Source organism: Mercenaria mercenaria, chromosome 5 (genome assembly GCF_021730395.1).
Source record: "Mercenaria mercenaria strain notata chromosome 5, MADL_Memer_1, whole genome shotgun sequence".
Lineage (NCBI taxonomy): Eukaryota > Metazoa > Mollusca > Bivalvia > Venerida > Veneridae > Mercenaria > Mercenaria mercenaria.
In genome coordinates, this window is record NC_069365.1 from 19202479 (window position 1) to 19217837 (window position 15359).

The following is a 15359-nucleotide window of genomic DNA, read 5'->3' on the forward strand; positions in this document are numbered from 1 at the left end:
TAATTAGCCGTTAGAAAGGTCTCTGATTATCTGTTTCAGGAGCAGGAGACACTGTAAGATGTACAATATGCGGAGGGGAATTATCGAACTGGCAGCCAGGGGATAATCCAAGACAAGAGCATTTCAAGGAATTTGGATTTTTCTGCCATTAAATGAGTTTTGCCGTTATTTGTTTTCAAAAAACAAATTAGGCTATGATTAGTCTGACTTTTATGGAGATGTTATTTACTGTAAGATGTACATGAAATTACAAAGTGTGTCATTTAAAAAGGCATGTCATGTTTTTTTGCCGTTGAAAGACTGAGTAATAGCCAGTTTTAAAGTCCACTGAGATTTTTTATCTGCTTAGACACTTGCCTTCTGACTTGTTGTGTTTTTATTGCTCTGTGTTCGTCAAAGACATTGAGTACATGCGTGTAATTATGGTTCTTTTGCTTTGCTTATTATATATTTTAAAAGAGGTTGTCTATGATTTATATTTCATGCCCTTTGTTATCATTGTGTTAGACATTCACCTAGGATGGAAAACTTTATTTGTAATGTCCTGTAATTTTTTAACATAAATTGGTATTTCCGTGTTATGTATAGATAATAACAATTCATAAACATGTTTTTTTTTGTTATATGTGATATAACATTTTGATGAAGTTATAAATGTTTTACACGACAATTACACAGCAGTTAGAGCGTTTTGGTACTCAAACTGGCTTCGGCGTTGGCGCCAATGTCGGTGTCGCCGATGCTTTCAGGTTTAAGTTTTTTGAAAAACTTTTTAATTTAATCATATCTTCTTAACTTTTGCTCCAATCATTATTAAACTTGGATAAAATTTGGTCTTGATAAGGGTTAGACATCTGGTTGTTTAGAGTAAAAGTCCTGGTGGTAAGCTTTTTGATTTCTCTGTATCTTTTTTTAATTAAATCTGCTGTTCTCCTCAAGCCGAGAATATATTGATCGTAGTAGGAGGCTGACAACCGTTACTTCAACACGTGATTAGCAATGATTCACCTTTCTCGCAATTTAAAGCATTTTCTACATCTTTCTACGAACAAATATAAAATGTTTATATAATATTTCTGTGGTATTGATGAAATGGAGAACAACTGTTATTAATATGAAGGAGCTCTTCCTTTTCAAAGTGTTACAACGTTGTCTTCTGATGTCTGATTGGCGAGATGTCAGTAATATTATCCTTGCTAGCTTTAAACTTGCAATAACACTGATACAATGTGGATGTTTCCGGAGCATCGTCCCCTAAAGGCTCCAAATGCCTTTGCTTGAAATGTGGCTGCCATATTTTCCGGCATGAGTACAAACAATGTTAATTTTTTTTTTCAAATCCTATTTAGAATAACTGTTTTCTCTAATATTTGTCAATCGCTTAAATATTGAGGATACAACAGACAGTTTAATTGAATTTATTGTTTCGTTACATCTCTTTATAGCTTTAACATAAAACCTTCAAGCACAATCATGCTACCAAATTTGTAGGTTCTGGGGAAAGAAGTTCTCAAGGTATTGGGCGGAAATGATTTTTAAGGCTTAGTCCCATGTGAAGCTGACCTTTTACCTACTTATCCCAAAACATTAGGGTTCATTTACTTTATTTATAAGTCCAAGCAAGGTAACAAGTAGAAAGGTCCTTGGTCAAGTGTTTCTAAAGTTATTGTGATGAAACTGTTTTCAAGGTTTGGCCCGCTGTGACCTCAACATTTGACCTACTGACCCAAAAACAACAGTGGTCATTTACTTTATACGCCAGATCATGCTTCTAATTCTGAAGGTCTTGGTTCAATTTGTTCCCAAGTTATTGGGCGGAAACCCTTTTCAGAGATTGCCCAATGACCTTTACCTTTAATCTACTGACCCAGAAAACTATATTTTTCGTTTACTGCATAAGCTCATTTTTGAAGGGTCTGAATCATGTTGTTCCCCGGTTATTTGGCAGAAACCATTTAAAAGTTTTGGCTCCTGTGGCCCTGACCTTTCACCTACTGACCCCAAAATCTCTATGTTTCATTTACTGCGTAGGCCCATACATGTTCTTATGTTTAAAGGCCCTGGGACAAGCGGTTCTCCAGTTTTTGGGCGAAAACCGTTTACTCTATGGATCGACCAACGCGGCCGATAGATGCAAAGCAGTATATCCCCGCTTCTCAGAAAGGGTAGGGTGGGGGTTGCATAATAATATAAACAATTTTAAAATTGTTTAAGGGTGACGTAATGGTTTGCAAAATAACGGAGAGAAATAATCTTGCAATACTGTACTGGGACACACTGAACTCCGAGGCATTTTTAATGCTTTATGCTAAAAATAACAAAGAAAAACGTTCGTGTTCGGGTTTAGTGTCTTTTCAACATTTTGTCAAACGTGTAAGCGACGGTTTCTACTTGTATAAGTCAGCACAGTTCCAACTTAAAAGTGCTCCCTAAACATAAGATGTTATTAAATATGATAACCGAAATTCGGAGATATTAACCATTCTTTATAGCTTGCGAAAGAAACACATATCATATGAAGAAGTATTTTAAATGTAGGAAACGAAAATAACACGAATCCACCTGAAAAATCGACCCTTTGTACTTTTTCATAGAAATATCCTTAAACACAAAAGATATTTATTTATGTAGAAAACATATCCTTTTTCAATTAATTGTTCTTCGGGGTTGATAATAGTTTGTGTGCTGCATAATTTATTAATTCGAGCGGACTATTGAGCAATTATGAAGATCAACTGTATATTGAAATGTAGTACAGATACAGATTTGAAAGTGTTACTTATACAGTTATAATTCTAAAAACAGCTTGTTGCGTCATAGTCAGTGACGTAAATTTTTTATCAACATTTATGTGGGGCTGAAATAAGATTTCTAGAAATTTCATTACATTTGTTTGACAATATATAGTTTTGGAGTCCATATTTCTATCAAAAACTAGATGCATACAGAATCGGTTCAGTTCAAAGGGTGACAAAAAGCTCAATTTACTTAGCGTGTATAACAAAAGCATATTTTAACAGACGGGCTTCTGCTTTTAGTGTAATCACTTTGATGTCCTAACTAGCCACGAGTTGATTAAGATGGTGTCATGTAGAGACAAACTATCTTATATAGAGGGTTTATGATCTTAACTAAAACATGCTAATTTTCCGCGCGCGAAGTCTTGCATTACGTCATGATATCCCAATATTTATGTTAGAAAACTTAATCTGAAACGGTTCCTCTATGAAATAAAACGGAACACAATTATGTTCCTGTATATTGATTCTTACTCAAGAACCATCATGTAATTATGGCATCTTGAGTGAGGAGGCATCAATCTAACTATTTTTACATCTTGAAAGTATATGTTTAAACTTTATCATACACGTAAAGTAGAACTATAAAATACGTTTCGTCGTTCTAGAACTAAAGTGTTTGCTCAAATAGCATGCCAGCAAAATGATAGGACTTATATTAACTAGAAGATAACTAGAAGACAAGGACAGTGAAAACTTAGATTTTCAAGAATCTTGTCTTTTAATATAATCCTTAATGGGATCCTTATTATTTTCATATGATAAACAACAACGTTATGTTCAGGTAGCACAGAATTTTCTGAGAAAAGACATGTTTAAATAGATATCATTGGGATGTATTTACCTGCAAACAATTAGCCAACTGATCATGCGTTTTTGTTTTTTTTTTTTGCCTTATTTTGATTTTTATTTTTTACTGCATATAAATACATTTTAGGATAAATAATGCTGAAGGCTCGCAAGTTGTGAAAGACTTAATCAGTTGATAAAACATGTTAAAAATACAAAAAGTATATGAGCATCGTTTAAACTATAAGTATCAAGCTGGTTTCATCGTTGAAGTAACGAACCCAAATGAAATCGGGTAATGCCAAAATGAACAACAGGAAACTTTTGGCATTCCAAGGGCTACTAGTGTTATCATGAAAAGATGTCGATATCGACTGAGCACATGTATAAATCATCACAAATGAATACAGTGAAAACAAAAACACGAAAACTAGAAAACAAGCACAAACACACACTAAGGATACCGCCTTATACCGGTTAGTGGCATACCGAGTGCTTTTATTTTTCTTCGTGGCGTTCTTTGCTTCCAAAGGGTTTCCTTTGATAACACAATTTACAAAGTATATGCAGCAGACTTTATGCTATAATGTATTGACGCATATTGTAGTTATTATATAATTAATTTATTTCCGACTGAAATAACCATTATCGACCATACATGTATTTAAAAGTCATGGGTGATGCTACAATATGTTAATGACGGAATTCGTTTGTTCTTCTCATCCTATACAGGAGATTTGATTATTCAAACATCATAAAATACTCTAACAATTACTTAACTTTACACTAGATTTCTACATGTCCGATAAGAAATTAACTGCAACGATCGTATTTCAGTAAAATGACCCAAAGGGTGAGCATTGCCGGGGACACAAGGCTTGTTGACCACAGTCATGTATGGTACTTGTTCGTTCTTCTTAACGGACATTGACCAAAGAAAGATTGCAAAAGACCGCGCTGGAAATTCTCGCTTATCACTTTGAAATTTGTCCTCGTCAAAGGAAACAATAGCACTATATAAAATAACTATTAATTACAAAATATTTACACTTTAAATTTGGGTACGAAAACGCCTCGACTGCGTGTTTAGTATGCGTTGTGGACATTCAGCATCCCTTATACATCTCCCCCTTCCCCCGTCCGCTCTTATACAATTAAACACAAGCAAAACTAAACAGAAGATTTATTTTGTATTAGTCGCGTCAGTGAAGACACGGACATTGAAATATTTGATGTTATTTATTGAATGAGTCAGATGCTGAAAACCATTTATGACCTATTCAGAATTCGAATGTTAATATCAGATTGGCTTTCATTTCATTCAGGAAATAAGTGGTCAGCAGATGTTGTTGACGGGTGTTATATTACAAATGACTTACAACAGTTTGTCTAGGTTCAATGATATTCTCTTAGATGCAAATTTAAATTAGCATTTCTGAAAGGCACTTGCATGTTGAACTACGTAGAAGATTTCATTTTACTTCAAATCTGTAATGTCAGTCACTTATTAGTATTCGTTTTGATTTTAAGCTGCTTTAGAACATCGCCTTATATTCCCCTTACATCTGTTTGTGAATTACTACTGAGGAAGAGTGTCTCATATATGTATGATCCCTTGTATTTTATCATTCTTGTCCTTGCATGTTATTTTTGTGGGAGTACATCATGTTTACGTGCATACTTACATTTGAGCTGAAAATGATCCTTCAAGTTGATACATTTACAGCAGTTATTTAAATATAGGCAGATTTAGACAGGCGACCCTCGCGCCTGTCTTTCTTAAATATGTCGGCCATACATTTTATGTTACCTTTTATGAAGATCTAAGCCTACCATGTATTTATTATAATTATTGAAATGTAGACGGAAGAGACGGCGCTGCGTAAATAATGTAGTCTAAGCATTGCAAAATGAAACAAGTACATTGGGACAAGTAATATTCTCTTGCAAGTCCGCACAATATAAACTTATTTGTAATATAATTCTTAAACTTCTTAAACGTTCACGGGCCACAAAAATGGGACATTATTGATTGTCAAAGGTATCACTCGGTGCTCTTAAACACATGTATAACGATAAAATATGTATAGGTAAGAGGTTCTGATAACCGGGCGAAGCCCGGTTATCAGAACTTCTTACCTACTTATTGGCAAATATGTGGGGGTGAAGAAATCTGACCTTCCTAATTAACCATGAAATTGCTGTTGTCAAACAAATTTGTGTTTTCAGAGGTATGCTGAGTGCGAATTACGTCATTTATTTTGTCTGTAATGTTTGGAGCCAAAACAGATGTGAATGTCTAGCAAAATGGTGGACCGTTTTCAGTTTGTTTCAAAGGATTATGTTGAGCGAAGAATTAAATGTTTAATTAAATATTTTCAGACTTCATAATATCAGTATGTCACTTCATTCCTGTAAAGTACACCACAATAAATTAGTCTGATAAATAAATTGCCTTTATCACCTGATTGTGGTCTTATCATGACCTTCCCAATTAAACCTGTCAGTTAAAAATTAAGAAATAAGAACCGGGTTCTTACTGAATTTTTGGGGAATCATGAAGAACGCACCATTAAGAGGCAGTTTGCCAATAAATACCAATACCTACAAAAAAGTTTATGAATGAAATTCCAGACTTACATATTTGCTGTCGTAAACGTATAGCCTTTGTGTATTATCATAAATTATCCTGGCACATTATCATGGCACATTTCCAAACAATGTCATTCAGTTCAAAAACTACTTTGGCGTGATGATAGTGTGTGACATTTTAGCACCTAAATAGTTTGCCCAATATGTGCAGTTAGCGAAGACATGGAGTAGCTTTTTAAACATCACCAATGAGTTATATTTTTCAGTACGTTTATAAGATATACATGCATGTAATAAATTAAAGAATTGGCTCCAATTATTTCTCTTAAAGATATATTTTTTCTCTAGATTAAATGACATTTATGCTATTGAAAAACTTTTAATCTTGTTTCTAGGTCGAGATAACGTCATCGTTAGCGTGTATTCTTAAATGTTAGATTATTACCAAAAAAAAAAAAAAAAAAAAAAAAATATATATATATATATATATATATATATATATATATATATATATATATATAATATGAGTGTATCGTCAAAAGCAGACATATTTTAAAGTCTTGTATTAAAGTACTACAAAGAAACAAGATAAACATTACCCAATTATAAAGATATGTGAGAGTCACTGAAAGAAGTGACATGGATAAGTGTAATTCATTCATATCTATTTATCAGGTATTTACGTTGGGCACCAAATGTAACGGAAAATATTTCAGCTTTGACCGGGAATCGAACCCCAGACCTCTCACACCGAAAGTGGACATCCTACCACGTCGCTATTAAAGCTGGCTCAATAGCAAGGAAGTATAAGGCTATCCGTTTTTTCTATCCTATTACACGGGGTTTCAGTTGTGACAACACCATGTTAACGTTTAAATTACTTCAACACCACCTAAGGAAGCAGTTTAATCAGCTTAACCTTCAACAACTGGATATCATCACCTCAGTGCAAAAACCTTAAAGAATGACTTATTCACTTTTTGCGCTAAGGTGACGATATTTTAACCAACTTATCATCTTTAATCATCACTATCAGTCCTAGCTGCATTGTTTTTTTTTTCAAATACTGCAAACCTTTTATAAGTAAATCTTAAGCCTCTAAAATAATGGGCAACAAAAAAGAAACCGGTAAAGTTACTTCTACTGTAATTACCTGTTACTAAATGTGTCTTATTTTCTTTCTTGAAATAGTACCATGTTATGTGTATAAATCTTTTTTTGTTTTCATGTACACACAACAATCACCACGTCATATGAATTTGTATAAATGTATTACATTGTATACTCATGTAAGTGTAAAGGTTTTGAATTAATAAAGGTATGTTCTGTTCTGCTCTGTTCTGTTCTGATAATTATATATGGAAATCATATCAGTCCTTATCATAAAGCAGTGTACCTGATATTAATACGGTCAATAGGTAACTAACGTTAAGCTTGTGTAGTTGAATGCGAAGTGGTGCGATTAGTGAGATCAGAGCATTTTATGCTTATTTAGTTCATTGTGGACGGCTTTAAAGACGGGCTATATTTGTAATATTACGCGTTTTTACAAAACCACAATATATCTTTCAACCGCGCTATTTTTGCAAAAGCAGAATTTGATAAGTAAAATGATAATATTTGCAAAATTAACTTTAAAGCTACTTTCCACAGAAAAAGAATTCTATTTGTACGTTGTCAATTTTTATTTTTAATTTGAAGCAGTGAAATTATGAAAATCGGCGTACTTTCAAAAATGTGGATGTGAAATACCACAAAAACCGCAAACTTAACAAGTTATAAATATAGAACAGTTAACCTCGGTGCATGCGCAGACATCTAATTCTAGATGTAAACGATCGAAAGAAAACGAGACAGAAACGATCCACAATTACATGGAAAAATAATTAATACTTCGTAAACCTAAACATACAAGTTACGGTCAAGTTGTCCTATCGAAACCTCGGAAATACTGCTTGCGCTCACCTTTGTTGATTGTTCACATATGCGGATTTTTGCTTGGGAAATAGAATTTAGTTTTGCGTGCTTTGTTGGCAAATAAAACACGATTTTGAGTTCAGATGAGTAGTAATCTAATCACGAAGGCCGAATGTCCACTCTAACACGTTCGAATTACACCAGGAAGGGATACTTATCTAAGATTCTTTTTAGGCGGAATAGCTAAAAGTAGGTCATTTTGCGAAACGTGTTCTAATCGACAAGACAATGCACGATAAAATCCTTCTTTGGTTATTTAAAGAAAATCTTAAAAGTGTAGACTACACTTTCAATTTCAATTTCTAAAAGGTTTCGGTACTCTTGAAAAATAAGCGTTTGTTAGGTAACGCAATTTGCATAGTCTGAAATCGTAAAAAATCCATGGAATGTAACTTTAATTATCTTGATTTCGATAGAACAATAAACTAATAAATGCAACTGAAAGAATGTGAATTATTATTACTCTCGTGACAGTATCTGTTATGTGGAAATTAAAACTAGCGAAATATTATATATGAGTTAAGAAACAGCTTAAATTAAGTACATTTTACACTGAGTCTCCTAGTGTATCCTTTTGACTCTTGTAACTTTGTAACTGTTTTGTAACTGTATCAAAATGAAATTACGCCCCGTAGTAACTAAAATTATTGTCAAGTCAAACATTTGATGTAATTATGTAAACAGGACATGATCCTGGATATAAAGGAAAAAAGGGGAGCTTGGTCTAGTGGATAAGGTGTCGGCCGCTCAATCCAGGGGTCGTGGGTTCAAGCCCCACTGGGGTCACGACCATGACTTCTCATATGACACCAGTACTGATTTTTCCAGGAAGCGGACCCGAGAGTGGTTTCAATAAGTTTGAAGCTTTCATCACAATCGAGCTAAAACTAATTAGTATAAGCTAAGAAAAAATAAAAACGGCCTTGAAAATTTAATAAACATATCAGGCTGTGCGTTAATTTTTCTAAACCACAAAAATGATGATCCAAAACATAGATCAACAGGACTAAGAAATTGTCTCTCTATAGAGTTTTCTTTCTTTTTCCTTTTCTCCGTGGAGATATTCGATTGTCACTGACAATTAAATCTATTTTTATGTACTGATTCATTCAACACCCGATGCAAGCCCAGTTTCTTGTATATGATATGAGGCGAAATTACGATTATCGGTATAAAATATTATAAATGTCATTATGTATATATAAGGCAATCAGGTAATTTTCCTAAAAAATAAGACCAAAGTTGTCGTTGACCAGCGGGTTACACTGTAACAATTACGCTAATATGGAAATACTTTGTCTCGGAAGAATCGGAAAGGAGGATTGTATTCCATGAAGTGTACCTTTTGTATACTAGTATAAGAGTTAACATTCCTTTTTCTTTAATTGTTTATGGGAATATGTCATTGAAAATCTGATATCATAGAAAATGAAGAAGTAACGTTTTATTTTAAATAAAGAGCAGCCAGATAAGTGGTGTTCAGCATTTATTTGCGATCTTCAACTAAAGGGAAGCAAGTATAATTAGTTCTACAGTATATCATCAACAGTTATCTCTCTTTAACTGTATAGAAGAAAATGTATGCAGACCAGAAGTACAAGAAACACGGAACTAAAAATTTAAAGTAAATCAAACATATTTTGTAACATAGCATTATATTTAATATTGTACAAATATATTTGAAAAAAGCCTACCTTCGAGACTATAATCCATTTTTTCAATGTATAAAATCCAAATCTAGAATTATTCACTAGATATAAAACTTTATGAAACACATCACTAAAGCGGTATACGTCCATTTCACCGTTCCTTTTATCTATGTAGAAATGAGTGTTACAAAAATATCATTTATGTTATCGAATCGTCGTAAATATGCAGTTATTTCTCTTCTGACAAACCTTTGAGGTTATAGGTGACAGTAGAATATAACACAGTTTACTTGATATTGTGGGCATCCCGTGCGACAATAGGACAAGACAATGTATGACCAGTTGTTAATATATTCAAATGGACACTTCCTTATTAAACAGCGAGGAAACTTCAAATAATGGTATTTTTTTTTTAATCACAGCTTCGTACAAGCTACATTAATTTTATCTCCGGAACAAACACTGATAAAGAATACCTATTTGTTAATTTCTTATATTTCTAAATATTCTTCACATTCGACTCCCACATTTCAGGAACTGTCACATAAATCTTGAACGAACTTCACATCTTGGCAACCGTTACCTTAACTTAAGCTTCTTACCTCTTTGTACTTGGTAAATGTATCGCCTGAAAATGGAGTAATATTGTTTGAATTTGAGTCAATATGGTAAAACTTGTCTGCAAAATTTGGAAATTTGTTTTAATTTTTTTTTATTGTAAAACTATTTTTATGATTAAGTACAACATAAATATTTTGAATTTTCTTCTACTACCACAGTTATCGTAAGGTTGTTACGAATCCCTTTCAGTTGACACACATTTGGGCTCAATGCGATTATTATTTCTAGTTCTTTGTTATAATTATAATGGAATTAGTTCAAAGATCCAACCAACACATTGCTTAGGTGTGTGGGGTGGGGGTGGGGGTGAGGGTTACATTACTTTTCAAGGATAGACTGAGTCTGCCAAAACTTTGCTTGATCGCATTTTATGCTGCCAAAGGATCTTCTAACAGATTTGATTAACCTTCAACATCAGTCTTCGATGTGTGGTGGCTATAAAATGCCACTCCAAACTTGGAATCAGTTTTGCTATTACTTCTGGTATTCATATAATGTAAATACATACATGTAACAGAGTTCCTCTTACGTCGGTGATGGGGTCGTGAAAGGTGTTACATTTTTATCTCTAATGGATAAACCCATTAAAATCGAATCTGCTTTCATATTGCTTAGGTAATTAAATTATTAAGGTAGTTCTGCACGTTTGATTGACCGTAAGTAATGGCGTAACGTCATTTATCCGGATTATACGGAATATAGCCTGGACTTATCAAACGAAAACGAAAATCTTTCTATGAAAAAAGCGGCAACTCGTGAGTATTTTTTTAGACGGCAACGTTACTATTTTTCGGAAGATAACATACGATACTTAAAAGTTAGACACATTAGATAATAATACATAACAAAACCAAGCGCACGGTCCTATATACTTTATTTCACCATATTAAAGATCATGTGTAATTTATAATTTTGAGAAGATTCATTAAATCTACATTATAGAAAACGTTTTATTCGCGAAAAAATCATCAAAATTGTGATCATCCCCATTGAATCCCAAAAACTTTTGAGGTCATTTTTTTCCAAATCAATGTGGCAAACGACCCAATCTTTCTATTTGCCGAATTGTCAAAATATATTCTGAAGTTTCAAAATGTCAGCTTTAATCAAACTATACATTGTAGAAAGCATTTTGTTCCGAACGTGCAGAACTACCTTAAGATGATGGTTGTTTTTAGATGAAGTGTTAAAATCTAACACATGTGCATGAAAAATAATCTTCTCCGTGTATTGTCTATTGTGTTTACAATGAGCTTTCGTGAATTTATGGATCACTATTAAAGGACAAGATACCGAATGTGCATATATGAACGGACAACAAGTAATAAAGATCGTCATTCTATCAACATTTCCGGATATGTGGGACCGTAAAATTAAGCTAGAAGAACAAGACTTATATTTGTAAGTAGGGAACCAACTCTCTAAAGAGTTTGAAAAAATGCGTTCACAAAGTTCACAGCTTAAAGCTAACAAAACAACTTATCAAAAAGGCATTCAATTACAAAGTTCGAAACATTTTATAGCTCAATAAAGTGAAAAATTCTGGATAAAACAGGGAAGTAATTGAAATGACGATGGTAGCACGCAAATAGCATTAACAGACAGGCGAAAGAATCTAGAATTACTTTGTAAGTACAGTATATTTTGATGGTAAAATAATACAGTGGATATGAAATAAAATCTGCAAATGATCCTTTGAAAGCAAAAAAAATAAAAAATAAAAAAAAAATGATGATAATTTTGGGCGGGAGTCTATTTTTAGATGATGCATATTCATTTAATTAATCTCTAATCTACATTATGACAAACTAGAGTTAGAAGTTATATGATTCAAACTATATTATTGTTTCTTGTAAGTCTGTTATTACGTAGTTGTATTTCACTAACAAACATGTTAAAGATGCTATTTGTAATGAATAAGCATGAATCCAAGATGGCGGCTCCCTACTGGAATTCGGATGCCTCTGATGATACCCTTGTATCTATTACCTGCTCAGTCAAGTGTGACATGTTCGCCATAAGTGGTCCTTCCTTTGAGGAGAACAATAAAGGGAGTCATGTTACTAGCAAATTAAAATTTCTTTAATAGGGATTTTTACGGACATAAAAATATTGAAAGATAAAAGAAAATTGTATTAGAGCTTTCAGATAAATTGCATGCAAATGACACTTGGGAGTGTCTCTTAGTTCACGTAACAAAATTCTATTATGATGTTTTATTAAGGATTTTTATATATTTTTGGATCACAACTATATACTCCACACGCTTTTTATTTTGTTATCTTGCTTTGGAAACATAGGTAGATAAAGTCTGGCCATGTGCCTGTATGTATTAATTATGAAAATTGTATTTGCATAGGATATTATGAATATATACTGGGTAAACATAATTTTTACTAATTACTGATATATTGTCACCGATGTCAATGTAATGGTATATAACTTTTGAAGGACGCACTTAGATATACGGTTACCTTTTAGATAATTTATTGACTTAAAGAAATAATTTCTTACCAGAGATACTTATTTCTATCCGATTCGCCGCTGCTTATTCCTTTGTGTTGGTGAAAGGGATATGCTATAGTTTGCACTGTTCATATATTGCCACAATTTGCACTCTTTGTAGTCTTTTAGCCAGGAAACGAACGTCTGTGATTACTTTAAATTTTTTGTCCTTGGCGTCATTCTGTTACGCTCCTCTTGGTAATGCACCTGTAACTAGAAATGTCAGAACTTTATAATTTCATAAAGGCTTACAATATGTTTTGAAATAAAGTTCATTTATTTAAGGTTTTGTTAAGAACGATATCATGTATGCTCTATTTAATCTTGTGTCACTATAAAAGATGAAAATATGTTGTTAAAGTATATATACAACAAGAAATATCTTTTAAAAAAGATGGTCGACGAATTGTAATAAGATAAGAAGTTTATGAGGTTTTCAAATCATTTGTGTTATTCTATCATCTATCTAACATTTTGCGAACAACAAAATTAAACACGACTCTTAAACAGTGTTAATGGTTCTCTTTTAATTTTTCACAAAGGTTTCGTAGAGATGAAATTTTGTTGACGAATAATTACAGCAGTGGTGTAGAAGACACTTCTTTACCTAAAAGACTTTAATCAATCGATCGGCTAATCATGTGATACGCAGACTGTATTCAGCTTTTTCTGTAAATTGATATCTGTTTGTATTTAAACAGGTTTTTATTATGTTTATTAAACTTACTTATCATTTCTAGATATTATATGATAGCAATATTCTTGTAAAATATACTGAGCGAAACTGTAAACAGTGTCATTTGTCTGACATTTCACTCAGTGTTGCATATTCAGCAGAGTGAAAAAATAGTCACTCCCGTCCAATAAGGCAAACAAAGAGCTATAAAATAAATATAGATTGGCAACTTGAAAAGCTTATAGAGCAAATCTCGCCAACATCATGTTGGAACTGAATGAGATCTCGTTTCACCGGTGACTATGAAACGGACAGCAGAAGAATAAAAAATTGTGTTGTGAAAAAATTTCTATCAGATCATTTGTTTATAATGATAATTAATGTTGTTTTATTAATGTTAATAGTATTTTCTACACGGGGAAGGAATGAATTTATGATTGGAAGTCTGAGAAATCAACAGTTGTCGTTTGAAAATTGGACCCGATTCGGTTTATTAAGGGCTGACCGTATCGCCAGTGTTATACTTTAATAACCGTCTGTTGATTTGATCACGATTAATCAAGTCGACATAAACTTCAGTGAGATAATACGCTGACACGGGCTTAGGTGGCAGGGCAGCGGTTTCGTAGTTTTGGCCCCTGTCGAATTTCTGTATAAACAGGACAGGGTAGATATAAAGGCATATCTATCTTACTGGTTATTTATCATTATTAATTCTTTATATATCTGGGAAATGTGGAACGGTTAATGATGCTACATGGCGGGTGTTTTAAAATTTCTTGCTCCGTACTTCCGGTTGAGACTAAAACATTAATATCAGAACAAAAAGTCGGCCAGACGCTCGGCTGTCATCCATCCACTTTTTTCAAGTGAAAATTAGGGAAATAAAGCGGTGGTAGGCAGACACATTCCACACCACCTTGGTATGCATCGATGTTCGAACAATAGATATATGCTACGAAATTGGATATAAAAATAGAAGTGGATGAATGGCAGAGTTCAAAGTGAGGCCCGGTTTTTGGTCTAAAAATTTTGGATGCTTTGGCCGATTTTCACTACATCTGGCGTGGAAAACGACAGGTTCATAGGACTGGAGAGGCGTCTTTATGTAGTCTATAGTATCTGCAATGGTTCATAGAAGTTTCAAAGAAAAATAAGCAAAAACGAGATTTCTATGGATATTCCAACACTGGTACCCACACGTCAATGTGGAATTCGCAAATTTGCACTCCCCTGACACCTTAAGGAAAATAGACAACATTTCAAACCTCTCAAATATTGACTTTGTGCATTTATTTAAACCCATTACGGAATAAACTGTATCATATAGTGGTTTTTATTCATTTCTGAGTACAAAATTCGGCCCGGCGATTCCCAAAATGACAGTGGATGGCTATATAACAATGAAGTTAAGGACCCCAGCCAGTAGGATTGGTATCATAAAACGGCCAAAAGAAGAGAATAGTGCCTAGATAATGACTATTTATGCCATTTTGTTTAAAAGTAGCATATGTGTGTATATCTAGCAATGACATCAAGCTATATAGTGGCTGGGGTGGCCCAAAGTATGAATGGGTGGCCTTTAAGGGGTGTCCCGATAGGTTAAATACGGTAATCTGCATTTGTATACAAGACTTATGTTGAAAGTGTATCGTTTTAACATTTAATAGGCTTTAAAATGTAAATATCAAGTTAAATTAACATTAAAGGCAGTGAATAGTTTTTTCGGGGTTACTTTGATTCAGAATGCAA

The 15359-nt window shown here is 33.4% G+C and overlaps 2 protein-coding genes across 3 annotated transcripts in view; one reads left to right on the forward strand and one right to left on the reverse strand.

The window, feature by feature from the left end:
- Positions 1 to 3649, forward strand: part of LOC123558028 (baculoviral IAP repeat-containing protein 2-like) — a 42135-nt gene extending 38486 nt beyond the window's left edge. The window contains exon 4 of the mRNA XM_053542827.1: positions 40 to 3649. Coding sequence (XP_053398802.1) covers positions 40 to 152 — 113 coding nt within the window. The 3' untranslated portion in view covers positions 153 to 3649. The remainder of the gene's footprint in view (positions 1 to 39) is intronic.
- LOC123556557 (uncharacterized) overlaps positions 1 to 15359 on the reverse strand; it is a 54117-nt gene that overhangs the window by 33135 nt on the left and 5623 nt on the right. Inside the window, exons 2-3 of one of the 2 annotated variants that reach the window (XM_053542824.1) lie at positions 12941 to 13144; positions 9851 to 10433 (exon numbers count right to left, since the gene is read on the reverse strand). The gene's annotated coding sequence lies outside the window, so the exon portion shown is untranslated. The remainder of the gene's footprint in view (positions 1 to 9850; positions 10434 to 12940; positions 13145 to 15359) is intronic. The other variant, XM_053542825.1, reaches the window with a different exon arrangement.